This window comes from Neomonachus schauinslandi, chromosome 4 (assembly GCF_002201575.2).
Source record: "Neomonachus schauinslandi chromosome 4, ASM220157v2, whole genome shotgun sequence".
In the NCBI taxonomy this organism is placed as follows: Eukaryota; Metazoa; Chordata; class Mammalia; order Carnivora; family Phocidae; genus Neomonachus; species Neomonachus schauinslandi.
Window position 1 is genome coordinate 18,115,235 of NC_058406.1, and position 15,008 is coordinate 18,130,242.

Here is a 15,008-nt window from a genome sequence, read left to right on the forward strand (position 1 = left end):
GCCTCTGCGGTGCACGGCCATGGGGCTAGGCCACCTCCCCCACTGCCACCTTCCTGAGGACCCTGGGCAGCCCCTCCCTCTCTTGGCCTCAGTTTTCCCACCTGTCAGATGATGGGTCCCCTGTAGGCATCTCTGAGGCCTCTCTCAGCCGGGAAAACTTGTTCTGGGCCAGGGCCTCTACCCTGTGCCGTCAGTCCTGGGTTCCCCGTGAGGCCTTGTCCCTCAAGCACCAGTCCACTGGACAGGGGCCACTGGCAGGTGTCTGGGGACTCCCAGGAAGAGGAGGGACTTCCTGGCCAGAGACGCAGGACCAGCCTGGGTAGGGGTAAAGCAGCTTCCCCTGAGGCCTCCCTCAGACCACATCACCAGGTGTCCCTTGGTCCCCATGGGCAGGGGTTCCTGAAAAGTCCGGGTGTCTGTTGTAGGGGGTGTGGCCTCTCCTGCATGTTTGCTTGTGTGAGCATGTGCATGTTCCTAGGTGCACAGTGGGGGTGGGGCGAGTGCTGGGGCCTAAGGTGGAGGCCGGGCTTTGTTGAGCTGTGACGGAGGCCCCACCACACCCACAGGTCCTACCCAGAACCCCTCGCTGGTACTGGTCTGACCTGAAGGCTAATGAATGGGGGGAGGGGTGCATGCAGGGCAGGGGTGCATGCCCGGAGCGGGGGCACAGGGCCTCAAATGTTGTCAGGGCCTCCAGAGGCTGGGACCCCAGGGGATACGTGACAGAAGCTGACTCTGACTTGCCTCCTTTCATTTATTGTCTGTTTAAAACAATGCTGTTAAGACACAGCATCGATTGGGTCCGTCACACAACACACACCCGCCCCTGTGATAAAACTGGTTTTGACCCTGGAACAATGTGAGGGTTGGGGCGCTGACCCCTGTGCAGCATATGAAAATCTGCATATAAATTTCGACTTCCCCAAAACTTAGTTACTATTGACCGGAAGCCTTACTGATAGCATCAACTGTTGATTAATTTTTTGTATGTCACATGTATTCTATACGATAAAGTAAGCTGGAGAAAAGGAAATGTTATCAGGAAAATCAGAAGGAAGAGAAAATACTTTTACAGTGCTGTGCTGTATTTATGGGGGAAAAAAATTCACGTATAAGTGGATTCTTGAAGTTCAAACCCGTGTTGTTCAAGGGTCAGCTCTAATATGAGCACATTGGAAAAAATTGGAAACTATGGAAAAACACTCAAAAAATGCGGAGGCCTGAGATCTGAGAGCCAGAGAGAAAACTCTGAGCATTAATATAATGGTATTAATTCTCACACACTGAGCGTTTCACATGGGCTACGGGCGGAGCTGAGCACTTGAAATATTGTCTTAGTAAATTCTCTGTGCTGTCATTCTCCCTATTGTGCAGATGAAGAAACTGAGCAAAAGGGAAGGCAACTAGCCGTATGGGAGGGAGCGGCAGAGCAAAGATGCCAGGTCTGGCTGATTTGAAAGTTCAGATCTTCTCAGGGTCCAGGGCTGGGCTCCCTGAGCAGACTGTGTTTACTCATTCATTCCCCCAGCTGTATTTCCTGAGCCCATCCTATGAGTTAGATCTAGCTCAGCACTGGGGGCTCGGCTGTGAACAAGACATCCAAGACCCTCATCTGAGCTCCCTGAATGGGCACAAACTGAGCCCCAACCTTGAGCACAGCTTGATCACAAGTTCGGGATGTCACTGACTGAGCCTAGTCCTGCCTCCCCCAGTCAGTAGGGGCCACTATGAGCTTTTCATCAGCCGTGATGTATCTAAAAGCCCAGGTCAGGTGTCTGTCTGACCGGCCCACTGTCCGGGTGGGTAGGGAAGCCATCAGGAGCCCACCCACCACCTCTGGCCCACTCTTCTGGGCCAAGCCTCCCTGGGGCAGGGGGCTGAGTGTTGGCCTGGGGCCTGGTCCAGCCAGGGAGGGCACGGAAGTCCAGATCCCCTCTTGCGCTTAGCTGGGAGGCGAGCCTCTGCTCAGGGTACGGGACCGCCCCGGGAGTCTGAGCTGGTGCGTACCCTCGAGCAGTCCCAGGCAGAAATGCCCAACTCAGTTCAGTCACTGGAAGGAATTGCACGTCCCCAGGCCCTTGGACTGGGTCTTCTCTTCCTGACAAAGCCCAGGATGCCCCAGGAAACGACCTGAGGAATTGCCACTCCTCTCACGTGGGAAAAAAGCAGCATGGGTCTGGGCTCCCTTGCCACCCACGCTGTATCTTTGGGGACTGCACGTGTTCCCCCAATCCTCAGGCACGGCCAGCTACCTAACTTGCGGAACATATAGGATCCCTGTTGAAAGCTCCTAGATTTCTTCCATGGCATCTCTTGACTTGTCATGATGTTTGTATTTGCTATTTAATGTTGCACTCCCCTGGACATGGGGACACTGTGGGGTGAGTGCAGACCCTCATAGACATCCGCTCCCCGCCAAAACCTTGGTGTGTGGGTCATGTGCACCTGTCCTCCCCATGCCCACACTCACGCCTGGCCCGCCTGAGCCCAGGCCCCAAGTCCCCGCATGCTCCTCTGTCTCATTCAACTTCACTTACAAAGCACAAATCCAAAGATGAAATTCAAGATGAAATAAGAATTTCAAGATGGCAGCTGCAGAGCATTAACCCAAGTGCGGGAGCCCCTTCTGAGCTCAGAGCCCTGTGCTCCGCCCTTGGGTTGCAGCCTGAGAAGCCGGCCCAGACTGAGGGAAGGACCCAGCTCGGATATGAGGGTCAACCACCCAACTCCCACCCCAGCAACAAAGCCCCTGCCATGCATGGGAGCAGGGGAAGTGTGGGGGTGAGTAGCAGATCACGTGGGTGTTCGGGAACTGCCTTTCCTGCACTGTGCTTTGCCTGTCGAAGGGGTGGGCAGAGCCTGGTTTTGAAGCCCTGCTATACTGCTCCTAAACGACGTGACCTTAGACAAGTGCCTTCATTTCTCACGTTCCTCCTCTGGGCGAAATACTGACCCCGTAGGGTTGTGATGTATGGAAAGTGCCGAGCCCAATACTCGCAGTCAATTTCAGGGGTGAGTCAGGGCAGAGGAATGAGCACCAGGCAAGCATGGGGGTCCCTAAACGGGCAGAGGCAGGTGTGTGTGCATGCCCCTCCCCCCCGCATGGGGCACCTGAGGAGGGAATTCCAGGGGACTTCTGCAAGATGCCCAGGCCAGTAGGCTCGGGCATGATGCTAGATCAAACAGAATCTGGACTCGGTAGGAGGGACCCCTAGGGGAGCTGGGGGCCCGGGGAGAGGAACCCAGAGGGAGAGGCCCCCACCAAAGTGCTCACAGTGCCGTCATGAGAAGGATAACACAGGCCCTAGCCAGATGAGAAAGAAGCCCTTTGCTTGGGCCATGGGATTCTGGCCCGGCTTTTTTGGAGTGCTTTCCAAGCTCAATTTTGACCATGTCGTTCCTTGCCCTCTCTGGGCCTCAGTCAATGCCCTGGTGAAAAAGGGCCACCATACATCAAGTGCCTTCTGAATGGACTGTGCACTGTTCTTTACAAATCTCCCCTCTTTGGTCCTCAGGTGACAAGTGACCCATTTCTCAGATGAGAAAACTGAAGCCCAGTGTTGACTCACCCAGCAAGAAAGTGGTTCTGATCGACCAGGCTTGCGGAAGTGCTACCAGTTCTTCCCAGGAAGGGGACCAGTGGAAGCGAAGGAATGTTCCTCCATTGAGAATACCTCGATTAGCTCAAAGCTACGGTGCTGTGATGAGGTACACAGGCTCCAGATGCGGGCTGCCTGGGGTGGAACCCCAGCTGGGTGACCTTGGGCAGGTGGATTAACCTCTCTGGCCTTCAGTTTCTTCATCTATAAAACTGACTTAGTAATAGCGTTTGTCTCATAGGGTTGTGAGGATTCAATGAGCAGAGATATGTAAAGCACATCACGCCTGGCATTAGTAAGAGCTATATGTAAGTGTTTGCTGCTGATATTATAACTATTTAAGAGTTGAGTTGTTATAATTTTATTTCCTAGACAATAATGCATTTATTAATTCCAATTTTGTATTTTCCTTTCTGCACTGAGGATCCAGCTAATTTCTCTTTCAAGTCTTAAACAATTTCCTCTGTCCTTGAAAAAGATAATTCCCTGCCCCCACAGGGCCTGTAGCCAGGGTGGATCGAACAGCTTTTCCCAAAGTGGGTTCCTCAGCACACCAGCCTGAGGAGGAGCCTGTTCCTTAGCATATTAAAGGCTCTGAAAAGTCCTTCAGCATAATACTCTGTTGAACATGGTTTGACACAGCCTTCCCCAGTCTTGTTTGGTCACAGAGCCCCTTTATTTCTGCTCAACACCTGGCACCATCTGCTGAACACACGGTGGGAAATGCCCCCCTCATTTCCTGGTTTCTAGGAAATGGCAGACAGAGCCAAGCGAGCGAGAACTGTGAGTAATGCCCCTCACAGAGAGGCGCGGTTCCACCCCTGCAGAAATCATCTGCACCAAAGCTCTTCCCTTGCTCCGCGGGTCCCCTGTGCACTCCCCTTTGCTGTCTGGTTCAGTCCCCACAGCAGCCTCGGGAGGTCAGTAGTGTCAATATCCCCATCTCACAGATGAGGAAATTGAGGCTCAGGGAGGTTAAGTGGCCACACAGCCAGTAAGTGGCGGATCCGGGAGACAAACCCACAGCTTCTGATTCTAAACCCCACATTCTTTTTCTGAACATTGATAGGAAAAGTAAAAATAGATCTCATTCTGCCAGGATCAATCTTCCCCAGTGATTTGCTTTTAAAAATCTGAAGTGTACCCCCCCATACATTGAATGTATTACAAATTTTAAAATCTTTAGTAGCTTTTTTCTGATGACAAAAGCAATCCATGCTTGCTGTGTATAAGATTTTTCAAACATTTCGAGTTGGAAAAAGAAAAAGTCCATAATCTCATTCCAAGAGATAAAGCTCTCCTACATCTGCATGGCCCAACAAGGTAGCTATCGTGCCCATGTGGCTATTTAAATTAAAATAATTAAAATGAAATAAGATTAAAAATTTAGTCCCTCAGTTGTGCTAGTTGCGGACTGGGTGGGCACATTTTAGGGACAGACTGTGCGTATATTCACATGCGACGAGGGGCCCACAGCATTGAGTGACACAGACCTAGGACATTTCCATCATCACAGAAAGTTCTGTTGGACAGAGCTACACTAGTCTCTTCCTAGACATAGCCTGATGTACACGCATCATGATTATTAACATTCCTGATGAGGTTCCTGGATATGTTGTATGTCTCCGCCTGGCCTCACCCACGGAGAGAAGAGGTAACTCCAGAGGTAAACACCAGACGCAGGGAAAAATAGTCTGGAATATGGTTTTCTCTCTGGGTGTTGAGATTAGAGTTTATTTTTAAATTTCCTAGATCCTTCAGGAGATCTACAACATAAAATGCAGGTGGGGTGGGGATGTTGATGGATTCGTGTTTTCCCTAATTAGTTCTTGCTGCTTCTAAAAGCTTCAAGGTATGATCTTACCCTAGGCTTAATTTATTAGTAGTAGTATTTCTTAAATTGTGGACTCATGGAGAGTGGGAGCCTGCACAAGTCCAAGGAATAAAACACAAAAGAAGGAAAGGCAGACAGAGGTTTATTCTTAGGCGCAGCCCCCCCCACCCCCAAGCCTAGGGCTGTTCTAAGCCGGGCCAGCTTCCTGGGCACCCAAACCATGCAGTTGCTCACGGTGCCTTGCTTAGAAGAAGCCCGTGCTTGGTTTAATATTCTGTGGTTGCCATCCTGAAATTCCTTATGATTTTTGTGCAGGGGGCCCTACGTTTTCCTTTTGTGCCGTGCCCTGCAAATTGTCACCGGCCCGGTGATGGGATTCTCCCGGGATGGGTTGAGTTTCGACGGCTCTGAACCAGTGCCCTTGTCCTCCTCAGACCACAGACGTGCCCATCCATGGAGCACTCACTCTACGTGCCCGAGAACAAGTATGCTTCGATCTCTCAGATGTGTGTCTGGAGAGTGACAAAAATAGGGCTTGCGAGTGGGTGCGGGAGGGCCCCTGTGGTCTCTGTTCACACACATATCCGCGCTCAAGGTGCACGTCTACGCTGGCCTATTTCAGAGGCGGCCCGGTGCGTCATGGGATGCTCTGTCCCACATCACTGCCCAGCTTGGATCCTGCCTGGATTCCCTGCTTTGAACACCATGCCTGACCTCTAGGCCTGGCCCACCTCCCCTCCAGCCTCTTCTCCCTCAACCTCTCCACAAGACCCACAAGCTCTCCCATCTCTAAGAAACCGTTTCTGTGTGATCCTTCTTCTATCCCTTAGCCCACACCATTAATTTTGCCTGGACCACCAATGTTCCTTCCTTCCCAGACCTACTCATCTCAGACTCTACCCTTCCTGCGAAGCCGTCTGGAATTATTTGAGAAGGGCCTAGAGGTGCGTTGGTTGCATAGAGGAGGATATAAATCACTTTGCCTGGGGGTGTCAGGGAGGGCTCCATGGAGGTGGTAAGTTCCTGGGCCTTCAAGAAGAAGAGATGTCTGCCAGGTAGAAGGAAGAGCTTTGTTGGGCTGGCTTTGATGACAGACAGGTTCTAACATGCATTTGGGCTACTAGCTGCATGACCTTGGGTGAGTCCCATCCCTTTGCTGAGCCTCAGTTTCCCCATCTATAATCACAATAACCCCTACTACATGGATTACTGTAGAGATGAAGTGAAATGAGATACTCTTGCAAAGGAACCACACAGGGCCTGGCACACAGTAAGTCATCAACAAATGTGGATCCCATATCCCTTCCTCATTGCCTTTCTCCTCCTAAATGCTACTTTCAGTTGGTCATACCATTACTGAGTCTGCTTATGTATTCATTTCTGCAACGGAGGTAGGGATAGCTGTGATGAAGATTTAATGGGCTCATGGGAGCATTTATGGAAGTCCCAGAAGGCTGAAATTCTGCATAGATAGGAAAGGCATAGACCAGAGGGGTGCTGGCCTATCTCCCTGGGGCATTTTCCAGAGGTGAACTCTTTCCACTTGTCACTAGAACATCGGCTCCGGGGTGGGGGGGCGGGGGTAGGGATCTTTGCCTTTTGTTTGCTCCTGTATCCCCAGTTCCCAGAAGAGTGTGTGGCATGCATACAGTCGATGCTCAATAAACGTCCATTGAAAGATCAGCGGCTCCAACTGGTCCGCATCACATCCCAAGCCCTGGGCATTCCAGGAAAACTGTCTCCAGATTGGGACCACAATGTAGGCCACGAGCATTTCCTGAGTACCTGCTGTATGCACGGCTCTGCCCAGCCCAGGGCAGATCCTTCCTCTACATCCTATGGAGGTAGGGCCCGGGAGGAAGATGACAGACATGGTGATTTGGCAAGAGGAAGGCGGGGATGGCCAGCGGCGCCTGGCTTGGCAGGAGCAGGCTGGCCCCATGCTGCAGCCTAGGCCGGTAGGAGGCCCAGCTCAGTGTTTACAGGTTTAGAAAACACTCAGTTGCCAAATAATTAGTGACAAAGCCTCCCTGCCATAATTGTACTGTATAGCATTAGCTAGGACATTTTAGTGTTTTCCTTCCAGTCTTTTTTCTAAAGCTGCCTTGTGCTCAGATCTGGCTTCTTTTCCTCTTTGGGGAGGTATATGCCTGCTCTGTAGGGGGAACCCCTGGGCCACCCCCAACATGGGGCTCCTCACTCCAACCTTTCTGGACCTGACACATCTTCCTAAGATAGGAGGATGTGCAGAACCCTGGGAGGGGCTTTGCCCCCCCACCCCATACTTCCTGCATGGGCAGGGAACAGGATTCAGGTCCACTGAGGTAGGACTACAGGGAAATCCTCAGAGTGGGGGGCACTTCCTGGGGCTGTGGGGGTGTTGGTGCTCAGCCACAGAGCACCCAGGCAAGTTGAGTTTCAGGCAGGGGCATGACCAAAATGAACCTTTCCTCTCCTCTCCACCCTCTTACATTTCACCCTGTTTTCCATCTGAGAGCCCTGAGTTTTCCCTTCCCTTAATACCTTCTGCTTGCTCTGCACCCAGCCACCTCTCTCCTCCAAACAAAGGTGAGTGCGCCTGGCTGGCTCAGGTGGTGGAGCGTGAGACTCTTGATCTCGGGGTCATGAGTTTGAGCCCCACGTTGGGTGCAGAGATTATCTAAATAAACAAAAACTTAAAAAATAAAATAAACAAAGGTGAGCAGGCCAGGCGGACCCACTGGCTCCAAAGTATCATGACTATAGGGACCCAGATGGGCTCCCAGGAGCAGCTGAATGATCAGGGTGGAATTTTAGTTACCAGGTCACACAGTGAAGGATGTTTTGAGGGGGGCCGACTTTGGTCACCCCCGCAAATCGTAAGTTATGGGCATCCACCCTTTCCGCCCACATGTAAGTGTGAACCTTTTGCCAAAAACACTTCCCAGACGCAAAAGAAAACCCCAAAGAGGAACCTAAACCTTCACGCCGTGGTGCCGATTGGACGGGAGTGCTCAGGCTCCCACCAGCAAGCCATTTCAAAGAATGAGCCAGCCAGCAAAGGGGAAGTGAGGAGGCCCGCTGGAAACCTCCCAGGCTGGTCAGTCCTGGTTCATTCAATTGCTTGCCCATTCATTCTCCCTTTCCTCCACCCATTTAGCAAGAAACACTGGGTGGTCCTTCTCCACAAGTGTGTGTGTTGGGGGGGGGGGGGGGGGGGGGGGGGGGGGGGACACCCCCGGCCTGGGGGGGGGGGGGGGGGGGGGAAGGAGCCGGGGGGGTGGGGGGGGGGGGGGGGGGGGGGGGGGGGTGGTGGCCAGTAAGCTGCGCCTTGAGAGGAGACAAGCAGCTGTCTCACTTTCCTTGTCCCGCTCAGAGTCAGACAGGCTGTTGCCCAGGAGGCAGGGGGTGGGGGGGTGGGGGCATTAAATAGCAACAATTTCCAGCATTTATGGACGGCTTGACTCTACACCAGACCCTACGTTAAGCACATAATATATATTCTCATTGACTCTACCCAACCAGCTTTGAATTGGCTACTGTTTGTTCTCCCCATTTTAAAGATGAGGAAACTGAGCTCGGAGAGTTGAAGCGCTTTGTCTAAGGCCACATAGCAGGGAAGTGGCAGTGCCCGGCTGCAGCCTGGGCTTGTAACCACTTTTTATGTTGCCCTGTCCCCAAACAACGCTCTCTTCTCCACCACCATCCCAGAGAGCCCTCGACAAGGGGCCTCACAGCCTCTCTATAGTCTCCTCCATGCTTACCCGTCTCTGGCCCTGAGAACATCTACCTTGACAAGTGATAGAATTGGAGGCGCAGCACGTCTAGCCCTAGCCCAGCCTGGGACAGACTGCTGAGTGAGCCCTTGCTGCCCACCAGCCCATGCACGGGGCTCCAGAGCAGGTCCCGTTCACTCCGTGAAAGCTCCCTTGGAGGTTGGTGCTCCCAGCCCCATCTCACAGAGGAGGAAACTGAGCTCAGAGAGGTGAATTAACGCGTTGCCTACACAACAGCACAAACCTGGTCAGCCTTACTCCTATGCTATGTGCCAGGCGGAAGGTCTGTTGCTGGGTAGACAAGAAAACTTGGTTTCTTGCTGCTGAATTCGACCTGACACAAGACCAGACTCCTTTTGGGCCTCAGTTTCCCCATCTATTTAATGAGAGGTGGCACTGTCTGCCAGCTCCAATATTTTCCTGCATTGGCTCACTGTTTCTGGTTCTTGTAACTTCTCAAGGTACGACTGGGTCTCACTCCCACCCCAGGCCCACAATTCCCAGTCCCCCCCCTCACATGGGGTGGGTTGGGGGCTGCCTTTGGGAGGTGCTATTTCAAGGCCAGTGACCGAGGGCCCGGGCTCCACCAGGGGCTAAAGCTCTTCCTTCCTTCCTTCCTCCCTCCTTCTTTCCCTTTACTTCCACCAAGTAAGGCAGGATACTCAGCACTAAGGTGGGCACTGAGGCTGGCCCTGGGACTGAGAGCTTGGAGGAGGCCAAGGCTCTTTGGTGGTTGCAGGTGGTCCCAGGGAAGACTCCTGGCAGAGGGGGTGTTTGAGCTCATTTTGAAGATGGGATGAGACTCCCCAGCTACCAGGGGGCACACCCTGGGTGGTGGATTTGAGAACGGGCCTGCAGAGGAGGCATCTCCGGGAGACAGAAATAAGGACTGCTGTTTTGGCCGCCTGGCCCTCCCCTGTCCCCAACCAAACTCTGAGCCCAGGCCTCAGTTTCCCCACCTACTGAGTAGTCTGGACTAGCTCAGAGGCAAGGCTGGGATCAGAGGATGCCGCTCTCCCCTGCCTCTCAGAGCCTTCTGGAAGGTCAGGTTTTCAGGCCCTGTTGCTCAGGGGCATCCTTCTCCCAGCTCCCCTCCCCTGCATAAACTCCCCCACTCCCTCAGGCAACCAAGCAAGCCTCAGCTTTGATGCGGCCACCTCAAGCCTCAAGGCCCAGGCGTCAATGGGCCCTCTATGTGACCAGTGGGGCCGCTGGGGGCCGCCAGCTGCCGTAGTGGGCGTGGGTAAGTCCTGGACACACAGTCCCACTGTGTGGGGCCGGCTCATGCCCGCCCAGACCCTGTGGCGGGTGGGGGGCTCCCAGGAATGTCTCCCTGGGGGGCACTTTGGACAGACAGGGTGGTCTGGGGAGACGGGTGTGTGCCGGGCGGCCTCGGGAGCCACCGTCAAAGGGGCCCAGCAGACGTGGCACCAGGTAAGCACCATAGTGGGCGCAGGATGGTTGGCGGTCCGTCTGGTCAGTCCGTTCATCTCCCAGGGTTGGCGGGGGAGGGGGAGACTGCCATGGGCACACCACTCAGGGTGACCAACCGTCCTGCGGTGCCCGGGGTTTGGGACTTTCAGTGCAGAAACCAGGAGAGTCCCTTGTTGTTGGCTACTGCCCAGAGCTTAGGAAAGGACACTGACCGACCTCTCTGGTCTGGGCAGCTTCCTCCGTGTCCGGTGACCTCTGAGTCAGACCATCTGGGCTAGAGCTGCCTGGCGCCATTTTGTCCAACCCCTGCCTCCACCCAGGCCTGCCTGCCTCATGCCTGAGAGGCCATTTTCCGTTTCTCCCAGGCGTCTTCAGGGGAGGAGCTACCGGCCAACCACCCAACCACTGCTGAGAGAATCTTGGCTCGACAGGTGGCCCGACAGACAGACCGACAGACCGGCTGTCCTTCAGCTCTTCCGCTCACTCTGGGCCATCCCAAGGGTGCCCAGAGTCATCTTATTCCTGTCTCCACACCTTTGCTCCAGGCCATTCTCTCTCTTGGGATTCTTTCCCCGCTTTGTCACTTCTTCACCCTGCCAGACCCAGCCTGAATGTCACTTCTCCAGGGGAATTGTTCTCCCTTTCTCCAGGTGAGCTAGTCCCCTTCGTTGAACTTCTAGACCCCCATTCTTCCCTCCTTATAACATTGATCACACCCCAGTGCAATTTTCAGTTTACTCATCTCTTCCCACACCTGACCTTGAGCTCTTCAAGGGCAGAGAGCCTAACCCAGTCACCCTTGTATCCAAGATCCCAGCACAAGGCCAGGCTCATGGAAATTATAAGAATGAGGATGTTTACTGGGCTTGTACTCTGTGCCAGGCACCCTGCTCATTTAATTCTCTCCAGAGCCCTGTGAGTTTGGTGTGATCATCATCCCCATTTTACTGATGGGGAAACAGGTACAGAGAGGTGAAATGACTTGCCCCAGGCTACACAGTTAGTGAGGGGCAGAGTCAGAATCCAGAGCCCGAGCTTGAATCTCCATACTCTACTCCCTGATAAGTTTTTGTGGGATTACCAGATAAATGGAAACCTTTGCCTCCCCAGGGTCTCCTAAATCCTGCATGTTGCAGTTCAGGCCCATTTCCTCCAGTTTCCTCCCCAGAAGGGTACCCCAGTGGGGAGCACTGTTGCCCGCGTGGGTGCAGTTAAGGGGTGTGCTGCGAGGGGGATGCCCCAGAGAAGGGCCTCACGGGCAGTTTAGAGCTGTGGATGGGCCCTTGGGCATCCTCAAGGCCATTGCCTGTGTTTGTCAGATGGGGAAACTGAAGCCCAAAGAGAGGAAGGGACTTGCCCCTAGTCGTGCAGTACGTCTGAGTCAAAGCCATTAGGCCTCAGCGTCTCCATTTGTCAAAGAGAGGAATAAATACCCCTTGTCCGGGACTAGTCCCACAGAGGAGGAGGCGGAAGAATGGAGAATTGCTGGGGTGCCAGGGGCACCCCAGGAGACCCCGTGCCCTCTCACTCCTTCCATCTTGGTGCCTGGAACTCGGCCGTCAGTCTGCCAACTTTCTGGGTTGAGCCTTGCCCTCTTTCCTCCTCACCCTCTACTTCACGGTGGGAATGGCTCTCCGCCCTCTTCCCAGACCTCTTCCCCATAGTGAACTGAGGTACCTTTGGGCATTGGGAGTCCATGTGTTTGAAAGCTCCCCTGGGTGACGTGTGGGGGTCCTGAGGACCCCGCCCCCCCGCCAGCATGGCCTCCTGGAGGTCCTGCTTGCACTGAATTCAGGACGTCTGTGCACTGGGCTGGGAACACGTGACACGTTTCCTTTCACGAACCTCCAACTAAAATGCAGCTTCTCTTTCCACAGTGATTTTGTCACCAGTTGAAATCACAGATGTTCTTCAGTGTCATTAGGGCTGTCACAGGTGATCTGGAAACACCATTTACCCTCATCACCACCTTGTGGTGGCCGTTACTGGAGCTCCTGAGCTCTCTGTGCTCTGTGTGTCATAACAGAGGCACATGGTCACAGTCTCACCACTTGCTTTTTTTATAGTTTGATAACCGTATTTCCATAGATTTGGTTTCCTGCACAGTCCTTCAGATTTGGTTTTATGCACTTAAAAGTGTGATTCTGAGAAGGACTCTATAGGTTTCCTGAGGCTCCAGAAAAATCTGTGGCTCAGAACAGGGTAAGGACCCCGCATAGGGCAGTGTAGAGCCCAGGATTTTAGCACCCAGGGGTTGGATCTCTCTGGGGACAGAATCGGCAGTGGCAGCCCTGTGAATCTCGGGCAACACATCCCCCAAGTAAGTGTGCTATAAGCGGAACATAGGGAATGGAGTTGGGCAGGAGAGAAGGGGCCAGCCAGTGTGGACAGACCCCTCAGACCCCAGACCTGCAGCTGTCCCCACGGCCCCTGGCTTACAAAGCACATCTGTGTCTCTGTCCACCAGGAATCAGCCTGCTGTGCCCAGCAGCCTCCTGTCTCTGGGCGCATATTGAGCCCAAAGCCACCAGCTCTCCTCTCGCTCAGACTCTGTGCTGCTCTCTACCATCTCTGGGGCTCCATGGCCTCAGGAACCCATCTTAGGTGGCAGCTCCTTAGTCTTGTCTCCCAAGATTCCTTTGTTTTAAATGGTACATTTCTCCATCTTGCTCATGGAGGGAGAAACACAGATTACAAAGACCCAGCAAATGGTTTTTATAAACTCTTATTTTCTTGCCACAGACTGCCTTTAATTAGCTCTGGGGACTACAAAGGGAATAGTGTTATAATAGGAGCAGCTTGAAGGAAGGAGCCACGGCTGTCAGCTCCCAGACCTGAGGCTGTTGCTTGTCACCAGCCACAACCAGGTTTGGCAGGAATGCATCCACCTTGGGACGGCAGCCCCCCACCCCCCAAGTCCCCATCTGCTGTATAGCCTGCCTCAGCTTCTCTCCAGACAGGAGGAAGGGGTCCCACCTCAGATAAGCCCTTGCAGAAACCTTTAAACAATAAGCACCCAAATGCACTTTGGTCCCTGCCCAGAGCTGGCCGCCCAAGGATGGGCTCTGAGTCACTCTGTTAGCCAGCAGTGGAATGGGCCAGTGGACAGAAAGGCAGACAGTCAGACCAACTTCTGTATCTCAGCTGACCACCTCAGCTGAGGAAAGGCAACACCATACCTGCCCCCCCGCCCCCACCAGCCCTTGGAGTTTTAGATCCCGTTCAGCCCCTCTATTCTAGAGGAGAACCTATCTCCGTGTACAGCCCCGAGGCACTGCCCTCATACACAGCCCATCCCCAGCCTCAGACGATCAGAATGTCACAGTCAGAGGGGCCTCCGTTTGGGGCGCAGAGAGGTTACGTTACTTGCCTAAGGCCACTGGGCAAGGTAGCCACCGACCTGGGACTCAAGCTCAGGGCCTCTGGACCCCCAGGCTCAGGTGCCACAGCCCCATCTGGACTCCTGCCGGGGGGCGAGGGAGAGGAAGGCAGCAGGGGGCTGTCTGAGGCCAGGGCTCATCAGCCCTAAGAACCAGGCAGAGGCAGGAAGTCTCCCCCTGAGTTCCAGCCTCCATCAGAGGTTCCAAGTGGGGGATCCAGGAACCCTATCCTTTTTGAAGGACGGAGTGCAAACCTCTGGGTTGCTCTAGGCCACGAATAGAGGCAAAAGCCACCCAGAAACACTTTCTTCTCCCCTGTGGCCAAATCTGTAAACCTTCCCCAGGCCTGCTCCCCCAACGCTCAGCCAGCTTTGGTGTGTCCCAGAGCTCTGCAAGTTCTCCACAAAACCCTGTAGCCTCCTTCTCCTCCCTCTGCTTCCCCCGGCCCAGGATGACTTGGAAATTCTGGGAGCGGTCCTCCGAAAGATCTCCAGATCCATGGATCTTGACAGAGGCTGGCCTGGCTCTGGGAGACCTGAGTGTGTCCCGGAGTCCGTGTCTGCCTGAGCTCGGGTGGAGGGCCAGGGGCTGGGGCTGCAGGGACCAGGAGTGAGGCAGGAAGCCTCAGGTCACAAGGATACCCTCCATGTCCTCTCCACCCCAGGACCCTTCGAGGTCGGCCACTGAGGTCTTGTGGCATCCATTTCCCCCACCACTTACTGTCCCCACCAACTGAGGATAAAAGTCCCACAAAAGTCCACTCCAGGAGACCACGGAGGACACCAACCCCTCTTCCCACCTCAGACTTTCAGGACTCAGCGGATTTAGGGAGGCAGGCCATGCACTTGAAGGCAGCCAGGGTGGTCGGTGGACGGACGCCGTCCGGGGCCTGGCCACAGCTCCCCACCCAAGAGGATCAGCCCAGGGCCCTGGGCAGTCGTTACTCACCGCGGATGAAGGTTGGCGAGTAGGTCGGGAAGGAATCGAAGATGCTGTTCGATGCCAT

The 15,008-nt window shown here is 54.1% G+C and overlaps 1 protein-coding gene across 1 annotated transcript in view; it reads right to left on the reverse strand.

Annotated features, from left to right (window-relative positions):
* Nucleotides 1–15,008, reverse strand: part of RUNX3 (RUNX family transcription factor 3) — a 60,201-nt gene extending 45,193 nt beyond the window's left edge. The window contains exon 1 of the mRNA XM_044913905.1: nucleotides 14,951–15,008. Within this exon, the coding sequence (XP_044769840.1) occupies nucleotides 14,951–15,008 (58 nt within the window). The remainder of the gene's footprint in view (nucleotides 1–14,950) is intronic.